This window comes from Anser anser, assembly GCF_964211835.1.
Source record: "Anser anser genome assembly, chromosome: 25".
Lineage (NCBI taxonomy): Eukaryota > Metazoa > Chordata > Aves > Anseriformes > Anatidae > Anser > Anser anser.
Genome location: NC_139746.1, coordinates 4,219,860 through 4,234,359, shown reverse-complemented (window position 1 = coordinate 4,234,359; position 14,500 = coordinate 4,219,860). Strand labels below are relative to the sequence as shown.

The following is a 14,500-nucleotide window of genomic DNA, read 5'->3' as shown; positions in this document are numbered from 1 at the left end:
ATGGTTCCCTCCTGCCCCCAACAAAAGTACAAGAAAAAATCTGGCACATTACATCCCTCATACTCACTTTTTCACATCTCTGCTTCCTGCCCAGTAGCCTCCAATTGCAACAGTCCCCACGGCCATGACAAATATAATCACCATGTTATAGTCCAGCACAGGCTCATTTGGTGCATACATCGCCCCTTTCACTGACCTGCCGAAACTCTGCAGAGGCAAGCACAGAACTCTAAGGAACTTGGTGATCAGTCTTCAGTTAGAACCACCCTGTTCTTTAAGTCTCCCAAATTTGTTTTTGATATTACTTTTTCCCACGAAAGGTATTTAAAAAAAAAAAAATGCAGGCTATATGTCAAGGGAATGCAAAGAACACCTTCAGATATTCCAAATATACACACAATTTAATGAGACATCTTTCTCTGTGATCTAGAAGTGCTACAGACATTTGCAGTTCTGCTTCTGCAGAACCGTCTTGGCACAACCAGGTCTTCCTCTGCTGCCTCAGTTTAAGAGAAGATCCAGATATAATGATACTACGACAATGAAAGAGCTTGTAGCATATGAAAGAGTCTACATGCCAGTTTTCTTTTATGCCAGTAACATACTTGTGAAGTTAGCTTCCTGATCACACATGGCTGAGTTTCTTCCTGGTAAAGTGAACCAAGAAGACGCATTCCCCGCTGCCAACAGGTATTCAAAGTACACTGTCAGACTAGGAATATTCCAAAGCAAGGCTCCCCAAAATAAGTATAGGATAGACACTTCATAAAACATAATATAACATAACTGGATAAAACATAAGTCTTTCTGAATATAACTCTCTACAGAGCCAAAGCTCCTAAGATGAGCTTCACATACTGTTGATCAATGACTCATTTCAGATGGCAGGAAATAGAGTATTTAGTATTGAGCTTACCTTGCCAATATCTAACATATCAGAATAGCTCAGCAGAGCAACAGGAATATCAATCTCTTCATACTGACTCCTGTTACCCCCAGGAGGAACCTGAAAGACAGTTCAGATCAGGCAAAAATATATTAATTTCTGCAAAGACTACATCAAAAGGGTTAAAGTTTTGTTTCCTTTTAATTTGGAAAATATTCTAAAAAGGGACAAAAAAAGTCATTATAATCTAAAATTATCTTCACACAGGCAATCCACAGAAGAAATAACCCAAAACACAATACAAAACAGAAAAAAATACTGCTAATACATTATCAAAAATCTTAAACCAATTATAAAGATGCTGTATTGAGTCCACGTGTCAAGGGCTTGGTTGAGAGCCCAGCAGCTGCCCCAGGTCAGATCAGACCCAGTTCCAGCCAGCTCCAAAAGGGACCCACTGCTGGCCAGAGCTGAGCCATGAGTGATGCTGGTTTTGCCTCTGGGAGAGCACATTGCAGAACGTGAAAATACTGCTGTGCAATAGCAGCTGGGAGAGAGAGGAGTGAGAAACAGCCCTGCATACACCGAAGACTAAAAAAGTTACTAAAAAACTTCTTGGGTTGGAAAGGTCATTCCACAGACTAAAAATTATTTAAAGAACAGGAAGCAAAAGATTAGGACTTAATCCTCTCATCTCAGGGAGGAGAAGAGACTGCAGTAGGGTCCATGCTCGATTGGTGCTTGGACTGCTTTTATTCAACATTTTCATTGTTAGGGTGAAAAAGTAAGGTGGAGTAAAATCTCCAATTCTGCAGATGATATGAATCCAGGCAGTCAAATATACCAATCCTGAAGACCTCACCAAACCAAATGAGTGGAAAAAGATGGCCAATTCACTTTAGCACAAATATAAAGTAATGCAACTTGGAAAAAGTAATAAACTATGCTGGTATGTTCCTAAACTCTGAATTGGTGGTTACCACTCAGAAAGAGATCCTGAAATCATTAACAGTTCTCTGAAGTTAGTGGCTCAATATGTAAAGACACCCAGAGAGGTCAAGAACCATAGAATGGTTTGGCTTGGAATCTTTTTGATTCCAGTATTTCATATGACATGAGGAAAATTCTAAGCCCCAGACTCAATGTTACAGGGGCTCCATGCAGCACTCTGCCTACTTAAATTAGTACATCCTCTTGTTTCATTAATATTTTCTTCATCTGTATTATTTCCACACATAGCTAGGCAAGGCAGGAAGATACATAAAAATAAACAACATACGTGTGTGTATTTAAAGAGGAGCATCAAATACCAGCAATAAGCACTGAAAATAAGACAGTACCTAACACTAGAGGAGCATCAGTAATCTAGAAAGACAGAAATAGACTTACCAGCCTCTCTCTGCTAACAATCAGCAGCCCACGAGCTCCATTTATCTGAGCAAGCCTCACTTTCTCATAGAAGGTGCAATTCCCTCGCATCACCATGGGGATTTGATTATTAAATCCCCCATCAGGTACATCAGAAGGAGAACACAAAACAGATGCTGTCTGATCCTGCAGCTGCAAGAGTGACTGAAAAAATATTTTTAATTTTATATATATATATATATAAATAAAATCAAGAGCAAGAAAGCACAGGGTTTCTAAAACACAATTTAGAATTTACAAGTAACGAAGTGAGAGTATTCTCAGAGAAGCAACAGTGCTGTTCTCTCTGTAGGCAGAGCAGGCGAGGTGGGGGGGTGGCTCTGTAACAGAAGGGCAGGATTGTACAGAGCTTGTAAACTGATGGCAACACAGCTGAGGGCCTCTTAGTAAGGATTAAGGGAAAAGCAAACAAAGCAGATGTCATTGTGGGAGTCTACTGGAGACCACCCTGCCAGGATGATGACACTGATGATTCTATAAGGAACTAAAGGCCTTTGTCCTTAAGGTTGACTAAGTTCTCTAACTGCCTTTGTCCTTAAGGCTGACTTCAACTTGCCAGATGTTAAGTGTGAACACCACACAGGTGATACAACAGATCCAGGAAATTTGGAAAGCCTGTTGATGGTAACTTCTTGGTACAGGTACTAAAGGAGCTGACTAGGAACGGTGTCCTCCCAGATTTGTTGCTTGTAAACAGAGCGGGTCTCATGAGCGAAGTCATGTTAAGTGGGCACCTATCACCAATGAGTGGGGAAAAAAGTCATCAGCTTACACAGCTCCGGATAACACAGAACACACGTGACAGTTTGTAATTATTTATTCCTAAACTTAACAGAACTATGAACTTACCGAGGAAGCACTAAAAGCCATCTTTCAGGATATCAGGAAGGTCATGTGGTATCTTTTTTGTATCACACTAACACAAAAGCTTCTTTCCAACCACAGGTAAGTTCTATTCTCATTTAATTGATCATGATGTGCAAAAGAAAGATTTTCGTCTTGAACCTGAAATAGTTGTTACTCTCTACATGCTGCTTGGAAAGGAATACCACCATCACAGCACTGTCTAGGGAGATCTTAACAGATTGAAAATATTTTTCAAAGCACAGCAAGCAAATTAGGTGTTTCATATTCTACTAAATCCAAAATAGGAATTAGAAATATCCCTTATAACAAAGGCATATTTGAATATATTCTTTTGTTATTACTTAGCTAGGTACTTACAGCTTTACCCAGATCATGTGGCAAATGGGCCCACTGCGAGTTGAAGAGGATACAGTAGTCTTTTCCTTTGCTGCTCCCCTTCTCTGAAAGGACATGTACCATCCCATACTCGCAGTACACCTGAAAATATAACAAAATTCAATACAAGAAGTTTGGGTCACATGAAACAGCAGAAGTAATGGGTATAACTTGCTGTCAAGTAGTCTGCTTTTTAATTAAAGAAAAACAGACGATTCTACAAAGTTTCAGGGTCTGTGCAGGGAATACAGTGGAATTCGTTATCAGTTCCATCATATTTCAAACAAAGAATTCAGATACGTAAGGCAGATTTGCTCCTACAAAGGAACTGGTCAAAGAATCAAATGAAGCCTCCCTGAATATGGTTATAAGAACAACAGTCCCACCACCAGGAGATTCTGCTCCCTCCCTCTTCCCTCTGTGCCACTTTATGTCACACTGACCTTCAGTGAAAGGAAGCTGTGGGGAGCTGGGGGTCTGCCTCTTCTTGCACATAACTAGCGACAGGACTAGAGGAAATGGCCTCAAGTTGCACCAGGGGAGGTTTAGGTTAGAAGTTAGGAGACATTTCTTCTTAGAAAGAGCAGTCAGGCATTGGAACGGGTTGCCCAGGGAGGTGGTAGAGTCACCATCCCTGGGGGTGCTTAAGGAACGGTTGGATGTGGTGCTTGGGGACTAGCCAAGATCTGACCATTGCAGTCCCTGTAGAAAGCTTTAAATGTTTAGTTCACATTCAAAAGCCTTTTTGTCCTGCTTTCTGAACAATTCACTTTTGAGATTTTTTTTTTCTTCCTTTTTTTTAAATTCAAATGCACTAGTCCAGATCAATGCCTCTTTGAAGATAGAAAGTCTTGATCTTTAACTACTGCTTCAGGCCTTCAAGCACTTAAGTTTCTCTGCAAGAGGACAGTGAAGCACTGCTGCCTGGTAATAGACTATAAAAAGATTACGTACATTGACACTGCACTGCTTGGACGAACTCATAAGTTTCCTGAAGGGAGGGCAAAAGCATGCTTTTGATTTCCCATCACATGGCTGTGGTGGGCTGACCTCAGCTGGCAGCCAAGTCCAATTGATCATTCACTTTCCCCCTCCAGCCTTGGGGAGAGAACGAGAAGGGCAGAAGTGAGGAAAAAAGTGGCAGGTCCAGATAAACACAGTTTAATAAGCAGAGGATAAAATGGGGAAAAAAACCACAACCAAAACCAACAACAGCAAAGACAAGTGATGCAAAAGCAGCCACTCACTACCAGCAGACCAAAGTCTTTTATACCCCTGTGCTGAACTCCTCCAAGCCAACTCATTTCGTCTTTCTACCAACTGCCTTCATGTCCTACTATCCCCTACCCAAAGACCCAGCTCCTCTGCTCCCATTCTTCCTTGGCTATTTTTCCTGTCCAACGCTCCTCCAGCAGAGCTTTTCCAGCAGCCTGTATATTTACAGGATCCCTCTCCTATGCAGTTACCCTAAAACCTGCCTCGCCATCTGAAGCACAAGAGTCATTTGGAAGACTCCTTCTCTATTAAACCTGGGTGAATCGAAAGATTTCAAGATTACTAGAGAAAAAAATATATACTATCCCTAACAGCACTGCTGTACTGGCTTGGAGTCTAACAATTTTAGATAGAAAGGTGTTCACGGATGAGCCTGTCACATCTCGTTCTAACATTCGTACGTTAAACAGATTAATGGTTTGATAACGATACGCTTTTACAAATACATCTTACACATTTGTTTCTCCAGGTAGCTGCTGAGAAACACGATGACAGACACCTGGAAACAAAGCTGAATCTTAATGTGCTTGTACTAAAATTCATGGAAAGAATCCCTCAGACATTTCTCCCCATTTATTTCAAACCTACTACACGGATGCTACGCTGCACCCTTGGAAACACTCGCAGTGAGCATGCTTTCTGGAACACTTTGAAGAATTGTCTTTAATCGTAAATGAACTCCGAATTGCCTGGAGAATAAATGATACCATTTCACTGCAAAATATCAGCAAAGCGGTAAAAAAAATCAACCCAAAGTATGCGGGATGTAGAAATATTTGATCTTTAGCTCTTTCGTGTACAATTAACTTCGGATAACTGATGCAGCAACTTTATTCTTCAGTGTTAGTGTTCATTTGGTTCTCTAAAATCTACCAGATTTGTCCTGAAGTGTGCTGGGCACAGCGGGCTACACTGCTTATTTCAGAGCTGATTAAAGGTTCCTTGACAAAAGTGCAAGTTTCAAGATACGGCTACACTGGGAAGGGAGATACCACCATGCAGAATAGTGGTGGAAAAAAACGTATTTAGCAAAAGCAACAAGAAAAATAAACACCTATTTGTCACAGCGCGCTTCTTTAGCTCATATCTGAGCTATCTAACCACAGCACCTAAACCACTTTCATTTCAACAAAAGGAAGCATCGCTAAATAATAGTTCACAGTCATTAGTATCTTGAACTTGTCTCGCAAGAGTAACATGCCACAGAGACCCTAGTATAGATATAGCAACAACCAGAACGAGAGTGTTTCCTGCTTATTGTTACAGAAGCTGTCTGGGTTTAAAAAGGACTGCTGTGGTTTAACCCAGCAGGCAGCTCAGCAACACGCAGGCATTTGTCCCCCCGCCCCAGTGGGATGGGAGAATCAGAAAAAGGTAAAACTCATGGGTTGAGACAAAGACAGTTTAATAGGACAGAAAAGGAAGGCAAAATAATAAGTAATAAGAAGAATAACAGAATATAAGAACAAGTGGTGCACAACACGATTGCTCGCCAATGCCCAGCCAGTCCCCGAGCCCCAGGGCCCCCTCTCTGGTCAATCTCCCCAGGTTTATCGCTGAGCATGACAACGCGTGGCATGGGATAACCCTTTGGCCAGGCTGAGTCAGCTGTCCTGGTTGTGTCCCCTTCCAGCTCCTTGCGCACCTCCAGGCCTCTCGCTGCCAGGACAGCATTAGAAGCTGGAAAGTCCTTGACTTCGTTAACTTTCTTCCTAGCGGCTGATATGGTGCTTTGCTTTGGATTTAGGATGAGAATAACTCTGATAACACACCAGTGTTTTAGTTATTGCTGAGCAATGCTTACACTATCACATCCAAAACCTGGACAGCTCGGTTTTGAGTATCACACGCACAGCTGCCTCCAAATGCTTCAGGCAGTTTTGCACGTGCTAGCTACCTGCAGGAGGACGGCTTTATGCATTTGAAAAACCATCCGCTTGTACAGTTAAAGATCTGACATTTATAACAGAAACTACACATCTTTAAGAGGAGAATAGGTATAGGGTGTGTTGCTCCATTTTCATTTATATGGCCATTACTGGAACTCAGTGAGAATCCCCAAGTGGCACACTGAAGACAGCAATATGCAATTAGGCTTTCTGAGCAACTCAATGGTTCTTAAAAGAAATACTAGGGGAGTAAAAGGTTCCTATTGTGAAGCACTCAAAACACTTTAGAAAGCTGCGCACTTGTGTGCCAACAAACAAGTAAAAATCAAGGATGATGGGAATTAAATGGAATACGATCAGGGCTAAATGCAGAAGAAGGTGTAAGGAGTTACAGATTGTCCACGGAGGACAGAAATGAACGGGGATTAACAAACATTTTTACAACGCAATTATCACTTAGCATCAAAGCATAGTTCTGGAGTCTGTTAACAACCACTTCGATCCTGTTCTCATTCTCTCCCACCTAAGGAGAGCCAAGGGCATTAGAGTTTCTTTTTTTCAGCACTGTAGGGCTTTGATGCTTCCAGTTTTGTTTTTGTTTATATCACTAGGCATCGCATTGCCAGAGTAAGTTCAAAGCAGTGAGGTTGATGCACTGGGACAGCGGCAACCTTTGTTATTGTTCACAGTTCCTAGAGATCACTCCATATCCTGGATTAACCTATGAGAAAACAATCTCCTGTGCAGATCCTGTACAACCTTCCCACAACCCCAAAAAGCACTTTTCCAAGAGTTTGGATCTCAAGCCCAGCCTCTTTCAAAATCTGCAGGAAAAAAAATAACAGCTGGTATGATAAACTGTTTTTATGGTTCTTGCTTCATACAGTACATATGATTTAGAAGACTATGACAAGCTTAAAACTGAACAGGCTTCTTGGACTCAAATAGCAGAAGTGATTTCTTCCAGCTAAGTAGGGAATTATCCATTTTCCGTATACGGATAAAGAATATTTGTATGGTAACAGAACATTTACAATCAGACATCCATATCCAGATATCCACACAAGCAAGATTTCTGCAAAGTTGGCAACCTGCTAGAATCGTGGCTTTCTGAAGCCTGTCCTACAATCAACACAGTTTACAATACAAAGCTGCAAAATAAGGTGAAGGTTCTCACACATCAGAAGCATCAAGTCTGAGGGCACAACTTAAGAGGCAGTTGAGCCAATCTATTAGTTTGTGGCACTACAAGGGCACACTTGTTTGCTCTGAACCTCAGACCCTTACGTGGTCTATTTCCTGCATTAAAAGAGCAGACCACCCCGCAGATTTTGACGGGTTCCTTTCTGCCATGTTGGTGAACTAACGCAGCTTGCAGACGAGCACCAGGGCCTTTAAGTTAAATGACGGAAGAAGGTGGAGAAGAGGAACTCAACTCACCAAGTTTCTCAAGAAACTGCAACGTGAGCAACTGAGCCAACCTGGCGGCTCATTCTTACTGTTTGCTCGTCTCTGCCATGTCTCCAAACTCACCTGGGCACCCCACACACCTTTAACTATCTAAACCTTTGGTTTTCCACAGAAGGAAGAGTCACAGCTGGACAATACAGTCTGTATAACTTTAAGGGAGTACATTACATGCTGAAAGCTTAAGACAGCATTGAAAGGGGCAGTTTATACTGTAAGGAGGTCACACAAGTCTGGATGTACATAGAGAGGTTGTTTTACAAGACAGGGCTATAAATTTGTATGACAGTATCTAGAGGAGATGTGACTTATTCATGACCCCCCTCTGATTTCACAGCCTTCGCAGTTCTGCCAGCTTAACAGGCTGGGGAGCGAGGCTTGAGTCAGGTCACTGAAATAATCAAAACTAAGAAAAACAAAACTTAAGGATTAAATTTGCCACTCCAACAATACAGTTTCTAGCATAATCTAGTAATGCTAGCAGAAAAGAATGAGGCACACCATGGTACAGGTACAGCAAGTTATTACTTTGTCCTTGCCTTAGGGACACCGGTTCATAGGGTTACATCACAGGCAGTACCTTGGTCTGTATAAATATATGGTTATATCTTGGTCTGTATAAACATATGATGAGTAGAACTAGCACACAGTAAATACACACAACTCATTGTAGGAGCTGTCAGCTTTGTCCCCCTGGAATAATCCCATCCATCAGCTTTGTCCTCCTGGAATAATCCCATCCATCAGTCACTTGTACTCACTTTAGTGCAAGTGCATCACAGCACTCTTCTCTACCTCAAGCTGAGGATGAAATACTAGTTAAAACTCCTACAGGCAAGTACAAGAGATGTAAAGCACTGTAAAATCAGAGCTCTTCAAATAGTTTTTGAAGAGGCCAGCTTGGATACCTGAAACATTAGTAGCTTACAGTAGGTAAGTGACGGTGGTCACTTTTTCAAAGCTGATGATGAACTCCATGCCAGACCTCAACCCCTTCTTATACCTTATTATTTGTGGACCTCGTGTTAGCACTACCAGTGCATTTGAAGCATTATTAGGAACTGCAAAACACACAAGGCAGGTGAAAAATGAAGAGGAGAAAGTATTATGCAGATGTAAGAAAGAATGTATGTTAACTAGTAATCAGCTCATTCTGTAACTGAAGATCACTTGCAAGGAAACACTAAGGAGACAGGTAAGAGGGAAAAATTAAACCATCATATTAATATGTTGCACTAATAAGACCCAAGAAGAAATGCTGCTCTACGGAGTACCTAGTAAGCAATTAAGGTATCTTAGTGACACTTTCAGAGGGCAGTACACCTGAGCTTAAAATACACAAACTATGTACCATGCCACAACACAATAGCTAGAAATCCATTCTCTCCTGCATCAGGATTACTTGCACAATTTGTCACATGTGTTTGTAAGACCTGGGAAAGTTTGTCCCACAAAACGTATTAGCACAGAAGAAGAACGCCGGAATCAAAGCGACCCATGGGTTCAGCAGAAGCCCCCTTTATTTTACACCGGCTGGTTTCTCAGAGACTCACCGGTTGGGATGACCCCAAAGCCAAAAGCCCCCCCTGCTGTGGAGACCCCAGCCCCAAACCCATCTGCCTCCCTGCATGCAGTCCCCAAGGGGCTGCCTGGAGGAGGCTCTGGCTGAGCAAATCCACCACGCTTTAAGAACGATAAGGAACACGCTGACAACCGCGGAACAAAGCAGTAACACACAAACACTGATGGATCACGGAGAGCACACCCCACAGACTGGGGGGGGGGCTGCGGCCGCGGCCCCTTCCCGTTATCCAGCGGCTGCCCCTATCCCGACAGGGCACCCCCAGCACCAGAGAAAGCCCAGGGAGCTCTCAGAGGCCGGCACCGATCGCTCACCTGAGGCAGAAAGAGGAGGAGGAGCCGGGCCTGGAGCCGGGCCCGCCGCGCCGCCATCCCGGCCCCGCCGCGCCGCCGCCCGCTTTTGTTTCCGCCCGGGCCAGGCCGGGCCCCTTCCGCACCGGTTACCTAGCAACCCGGACCGGAAGTCCCGCCCCGCGCTCCCTGGCAAGCCAATGGGCGTTTACCCGGGCGGCGGCGTCACTTCTGGCGGCGGCAAATGAAATGGCGAACGTCGGCGGGGGTGGCGGCGGCGGTGGTGGCGGCGGCGCGGGCAAGATGGCGGTGAGGAGGGGGCTTCGCCGCCCTGGGGGGCGCCGCGCTCCTGGCGGAGGGCGCCGCGGCCGCGCTGGGCAGGCGTTCTCCTCGCTCCGCGTTCGTCCGTAGCTGCCTCGGGGTGATTTCCGTAGCGGCGTTGCGAAGAGGGTCGCGTAAAAAGCGTATAAGGAACCGGGAGGGAGGGCGGGCTGCGGGGGGGCTCCTCTTTAATCCAGCTCGCCTTCGCTCCTTTCCCTTAGGATAAGGAGAAGAAGAAGAAGGAGAGCATCTTGGACCTCTCCAAGTACATCGACAAAACGATCCGGGTGAAGTTCCAAGGTGGGAGAGAAGGTGAGGCGGCGCCGGGCTGGGTCCGGACACGGGTGCCCCCAGCGTGAGGTCCTCCGTGCACCCTGCCATCTCCTCACGTCGTGATTTGCTTCTCTGTCTTCTGGGGTTTTCTTCTTCTTCTTTGCCGCTTATTTTCAAGGAAAGGCGATGAATAACGGTTGCTTTCATTCGTTATAGTTTGCTATTTATTGGTGCGAAGCTTGTCTCTGTTAATCTTTCTGTTAATCCCCTGGCTGCGATTCTATCTCTGCATTTCATCTGTACACTTTTTTTCACCTTCTGTTAGTTGTCTTGTTTCTTTTTCCTGATCCTTCATGTTTCAAGGGTGCTCTTAAAGCAGCAAAGAAACGTTCTTAGGTGTTATGATTCATACGCCTGTCTTCCCTCTCATCTCTTAACTTGCTAAAAGTTCTTGGAGTTCTTAAATTGTTTCAATATATTTCCATGTTTCTCCGTTACTTCCAAAGCAGTTATGTTTCCTTCCTTATTTGCTCCTGTCGTATTTACAGCTATCCATCCTTGAGCAGCTGATAGTGCCACCTGCAGGGCGCCTGTTTGTCTGAAAGCTAACAAAATGCTGCGTGGGAGGTGCTGGGCATAAGCTTTGCAAAGCAAGCTCAGTTTTTAAAAATCTCCTTTAAAAGTCTAGTGGGCCCTGATGCTTACAGAATTTTGGAAGTTATTTGTACTCTACTGTTAAATGGGGGGTGATTTTTTTGGTAGTTTTTGAGCAATTTATAATCCTGTTGAATCTTGGTTTGGATTTTTTTCTCAGAAAAATCACGCTATTACCTTTATAATCTTCATATAACATCTCAGATACAGGATTCTGTTCCTGGGTTTGGGCTGGTAGCAATGATAGCAGTTCTGATAATCAAGTATTTTTCAACACGAGAGATCTGTCTGTGTAGTCCTGCAATTTATTTAGTGACAAGTTTTGAAGATCTGTGTTCTGTTTTAGAATAGAGCCATTGACTGTCTGCAGTGCATTCCTATAATGCTAGTGCTTATGCTGAAAAGATTACATTCCAGAAGGACACCTAGAAAATGGATTGTCTGAGGAAAAATATTAAAGCTTTGCCTCATTTCTGATGTTCTTCTGCAAGGGGTCTCTGTTATTTATTTACTTATTTTATGTTGTGACTTTGTATTAATTTGTTATGCTGAGATATTCTTAAAATGCTCATCAAATTGGCTGAAAACTCAAAATATTCTTTAAGGCATTAACGCTTTTGTAATTAGTTGTAAAAAATGGAATACAACACAGGCTGGGTTCTCACAGTTCTGCATTTTGATAAAGTGTGCTGTTTAATATCTGTCACTCTCTTGATTGCGTCCCTTGAGGGAGGGAATGTATCTGGAGAACTGAGCATGTTCTCAACCTCCTGTGTTTCTGTATTCCTGGTTTTGGTCTCTAATCATTCTTTTGTGTGTGGTTTTTAATAGCAAGTGGCGTCTTGAAAGGATTTGACCCTCTACTGAACCTTGTGCTTGATGGTACCATTGAATATATGAGAGGTAAGTAATACGCTACCTCTGTAAAGCATCTCCCCCCCCCCACAATGATTTGCGTAACAGAAAACTTACAGCTCTGTGGGTGAATAACCAAAAATTGCAGGTTGACATTACCTGACCAGAGACTTGTTGACAGGAATGAAGCATGAATGGATGAAATAACACAGGTTAAACATGCTTTCTGTTGTAGAGCATTCTTGTTAGTCTTTGCTTGAGCTCCTGTATAACTCATTTGGTACTCCTGTCCTCTAAAGCTGGAATGAAGAAGTGTTCCTCTTCAGATAGGTAGTTGCCTTTGACCTGGAGGGTTGCTGGTCTTGCTCAAAGCATGAAAAGTATTTTTTTTTCCAGCAATAATTAGTATTTTACAATCTTATAAACTGTATTGTAAATGCACTCTCTGTATTCCCATGGAACTAAAGCCTTCTATAGCTTCTTAGAGCTAATAGAGCTGTGCTTTTTTCGTAGAGTTATAGAATATTCTGAGTTGGAAGGGACCCACAAGGTTCACCAAATCCAACTCCTGGCTCTACACAGGACAGCCTAAAAATCAAACCATATGTCCAGGAGCATTGTCCTTCTTGAACTCCAGCAGGCTTGATGCTGTGATCACTTCTCCAGGAATCCTGTCCTAGTGCCTGACCAACCTCTCAGTGAAGAACCTTTTCCTAATACCCAACTTGACCCCTGCCCCTGAAGCAGCTTTATGCTGTTCCTCAGGTCCTGTCACCCCTCCAGTCCCCATCATGAGGAAGCTGTAGGCCATCATGACATCTCCCCTCAGTCTACTCAGAGTGTTTGTCTATAAGGTCATTTGAAGTGGAATCAGGAATTTTTTTTCCTTCCTCTTTTTTTTATTGTTTGTATCTATGCTTTTGGTTAGGTGAATTAAAGGGCCTTTGAATTTGTTAGAAGATAAATTTGCTGCTTTGAAAACTAGTAAAACAATGTGCTGAAAATGTCAGACATTGCTGCATCATTTCTGTAGTCTTGTGTGCTTGATTTAAAAAAAATAAATAAAAATGCTGGGAAATTCGGAAAAATAGCATGTCTGTGCTTTTTGAAGTTGATGGAATTTGGTTTATCTTCCTTATGTTGCCATTGTAACTGTGGATCTCTTTTTCAGACCCAGATGATCAATACAAATTAACAGAAGACACGCGTCAGCTGGGACTTGTGGTCTGCAGAGGGACTTCTGTGGTTCTTATTTGTCCACAGGATGGCATGGAAGCAATTCCAAACCCTTTCATTCAGCAGCAAGATGGCTAATGGCTTTGTGCTATCTCTGAAGACTTCAGGGGTACAAATCATTGGAGGAAACTCAGTGTGTGTGAAGCTCCCTGATTTGGGGGAAGAGTTTGAACATGTGTTTGTTAATGTAAAAAACAGTCAGCTTTTATTTTTGTGGTTTTCCATAAGAAGTGCAGGATAGGGTGCGGTATGCGAGAAGTAAGTTCTGATTTTTTTTTTTTTCAAATAAATCTGAAGCTCTACATTGTGTAGAGCTGACAGGAGAGAATATGCTATCTAGGAATTGTCAGAAATCCTCTTGATTTTGTGAATTTTGAAACAACCACATTAAAATTAGTAAAGAATGCCCCAAATATTGTTTATATGTTGTGCATTTTTAAATATATTACAATTGTTTTTAAACTAAATGAACCTGAATAGATTGGAACATGTTTTTCTTCCTCTTAGTTTTCAGGACTCAGCTGGGAAGCATTTTGCATTAGAGTTTGGTCTCTTTCCTGCTTGTTCCAGTGCATGCAGGAGAAGTACTTTCATCATATGCTACCTTTACACCTCTACAAGCTACGTAGCTAAGAAGTTTTCTAGCACTTGTTGCAGATCTTTTGGGCTGTGATCTGTGTAATTGGAAGGCTCCCACACTTTTACAGGAAGACTGGACTAACCTGTCACATGATTATCATGTCTCAGCTGATTGATGTGAACCTTATGGAAGTGTCTGTTTGATAGCTGAAATTTTAGAGGAAGAATGTTCAGTTGTAGGCAGTGTCTGGAAATACTGCTGATTTTTATATAACAAGCAGAACCACGAGGGGATGGCTGTAATAATTTGATTTGTAAGTAAACATTTCTTTTATACTTCAAATAGTGAGATTTGAGGAGTTGTGAGTGAATAAATACAAATTAACTTGTTTCTAAATGTCTGTTTGTTTGAAAAAATGGTCTACATCTGCCATTGCAACTCTTCCACACCTGTAAACCTACAAGACATTTGTTCAGGGAGTGGGTGAACACAGCAAAAAATGAAGTGACCAGACCAGAAACA

The 14,500-nt window shown here is 42.6% G+C and overlaps 2 protein-coding genes across 4 annotated transcripts in view; one reads left to right on the top strand and one right to left on the bottom strand.

The window, feature by feature from the left end:
- The window catches only part of SPPL2B (signal peptide peptidase like 2B), a 25,858-nt gene extending 15,619 nt beyond the window's left edge, over positions 1-10,239 (bottom strand). For 2 of the 3 annotated variants that reach the window (XM_083810796.1, XM_083810798.1), the window contains exons 1-5: positions 4,511-4,654; positions 3,539-3,658; positions 2,276-2,458; positions 917-1,006; positions 68-207 (exon numbers count right to left, since the gene is read on the bottom strand). In XM_083810796.1, the coding sequence (XP_083666922.1) occupies positions 68-207; positions 917-1,006; positions 2,276-2,458; positions 3,539-3,658; positions 4,511-4,636 (659 nt within the window). In that variant the 5' untranslated portion in view covers positions 4,637-4,654. Of the gene's footprint in view, positions 1-67; positions 208-916; positions 1,007-2,275; positions 2,459-3,538; positions 3,659-4,510; positions 4,655-10,083 lie in introns of those variants that run through there. The other variant, XM_083810797.1, reaches the window with a different exon arrangement.
- Positions 10,234-14,374, top strand: LSM7 (LSM7 homolog, U6 small nuclear RNA and mRNA degradation associated). Its single transcript, XM_083810889.1, has 4 exons — positions 10,234-10,368; positions 10,602-10,692; positions 12,139-12,210; positions 13,334-14,374. Exons 1-4 carry the CDS (start codon positions 10,309-10,311, stop codon positions 13,474-13,476), a joined length of 366 nt encoding a protein of 121 aa, XP_083667015.1. The 5' UTR covers positions 10,234-10,308; the 3' UTR covers positions 13,477-14,374.
- The last annotated feature ends 126 nt before the right edge of the window (positions 14,375-14,500 follow it).

What these genes read in the sequence shown, in the direction of transcription:
- LSM7 (XM_083810889.1), top strand. Translation starts at nt 10,309, where the DNA reads ATGGCGAACGTCGGCGGGGGTGGCGGCGGCGGTGGTGGCGGCGGCGCG. An exon ending in GTTCCAAGGTGGGAGAGAAG is followed by an intron (nt 10,693 to 12,138) that starts GTGAGGCGGCGC and finishes GGTTTTTAATAG; the next exon opens with CAAGTGGCGTCTTGAAAGGA. An exon ending in TACCATTGAATATATGAGAG is followed by an intron (nt 12,211 to 13,333) that starts GTAAGTAATACG and finishes TCTCTTTTTCAG; the next exon opens with ACCCAGATGATCAATACAAA.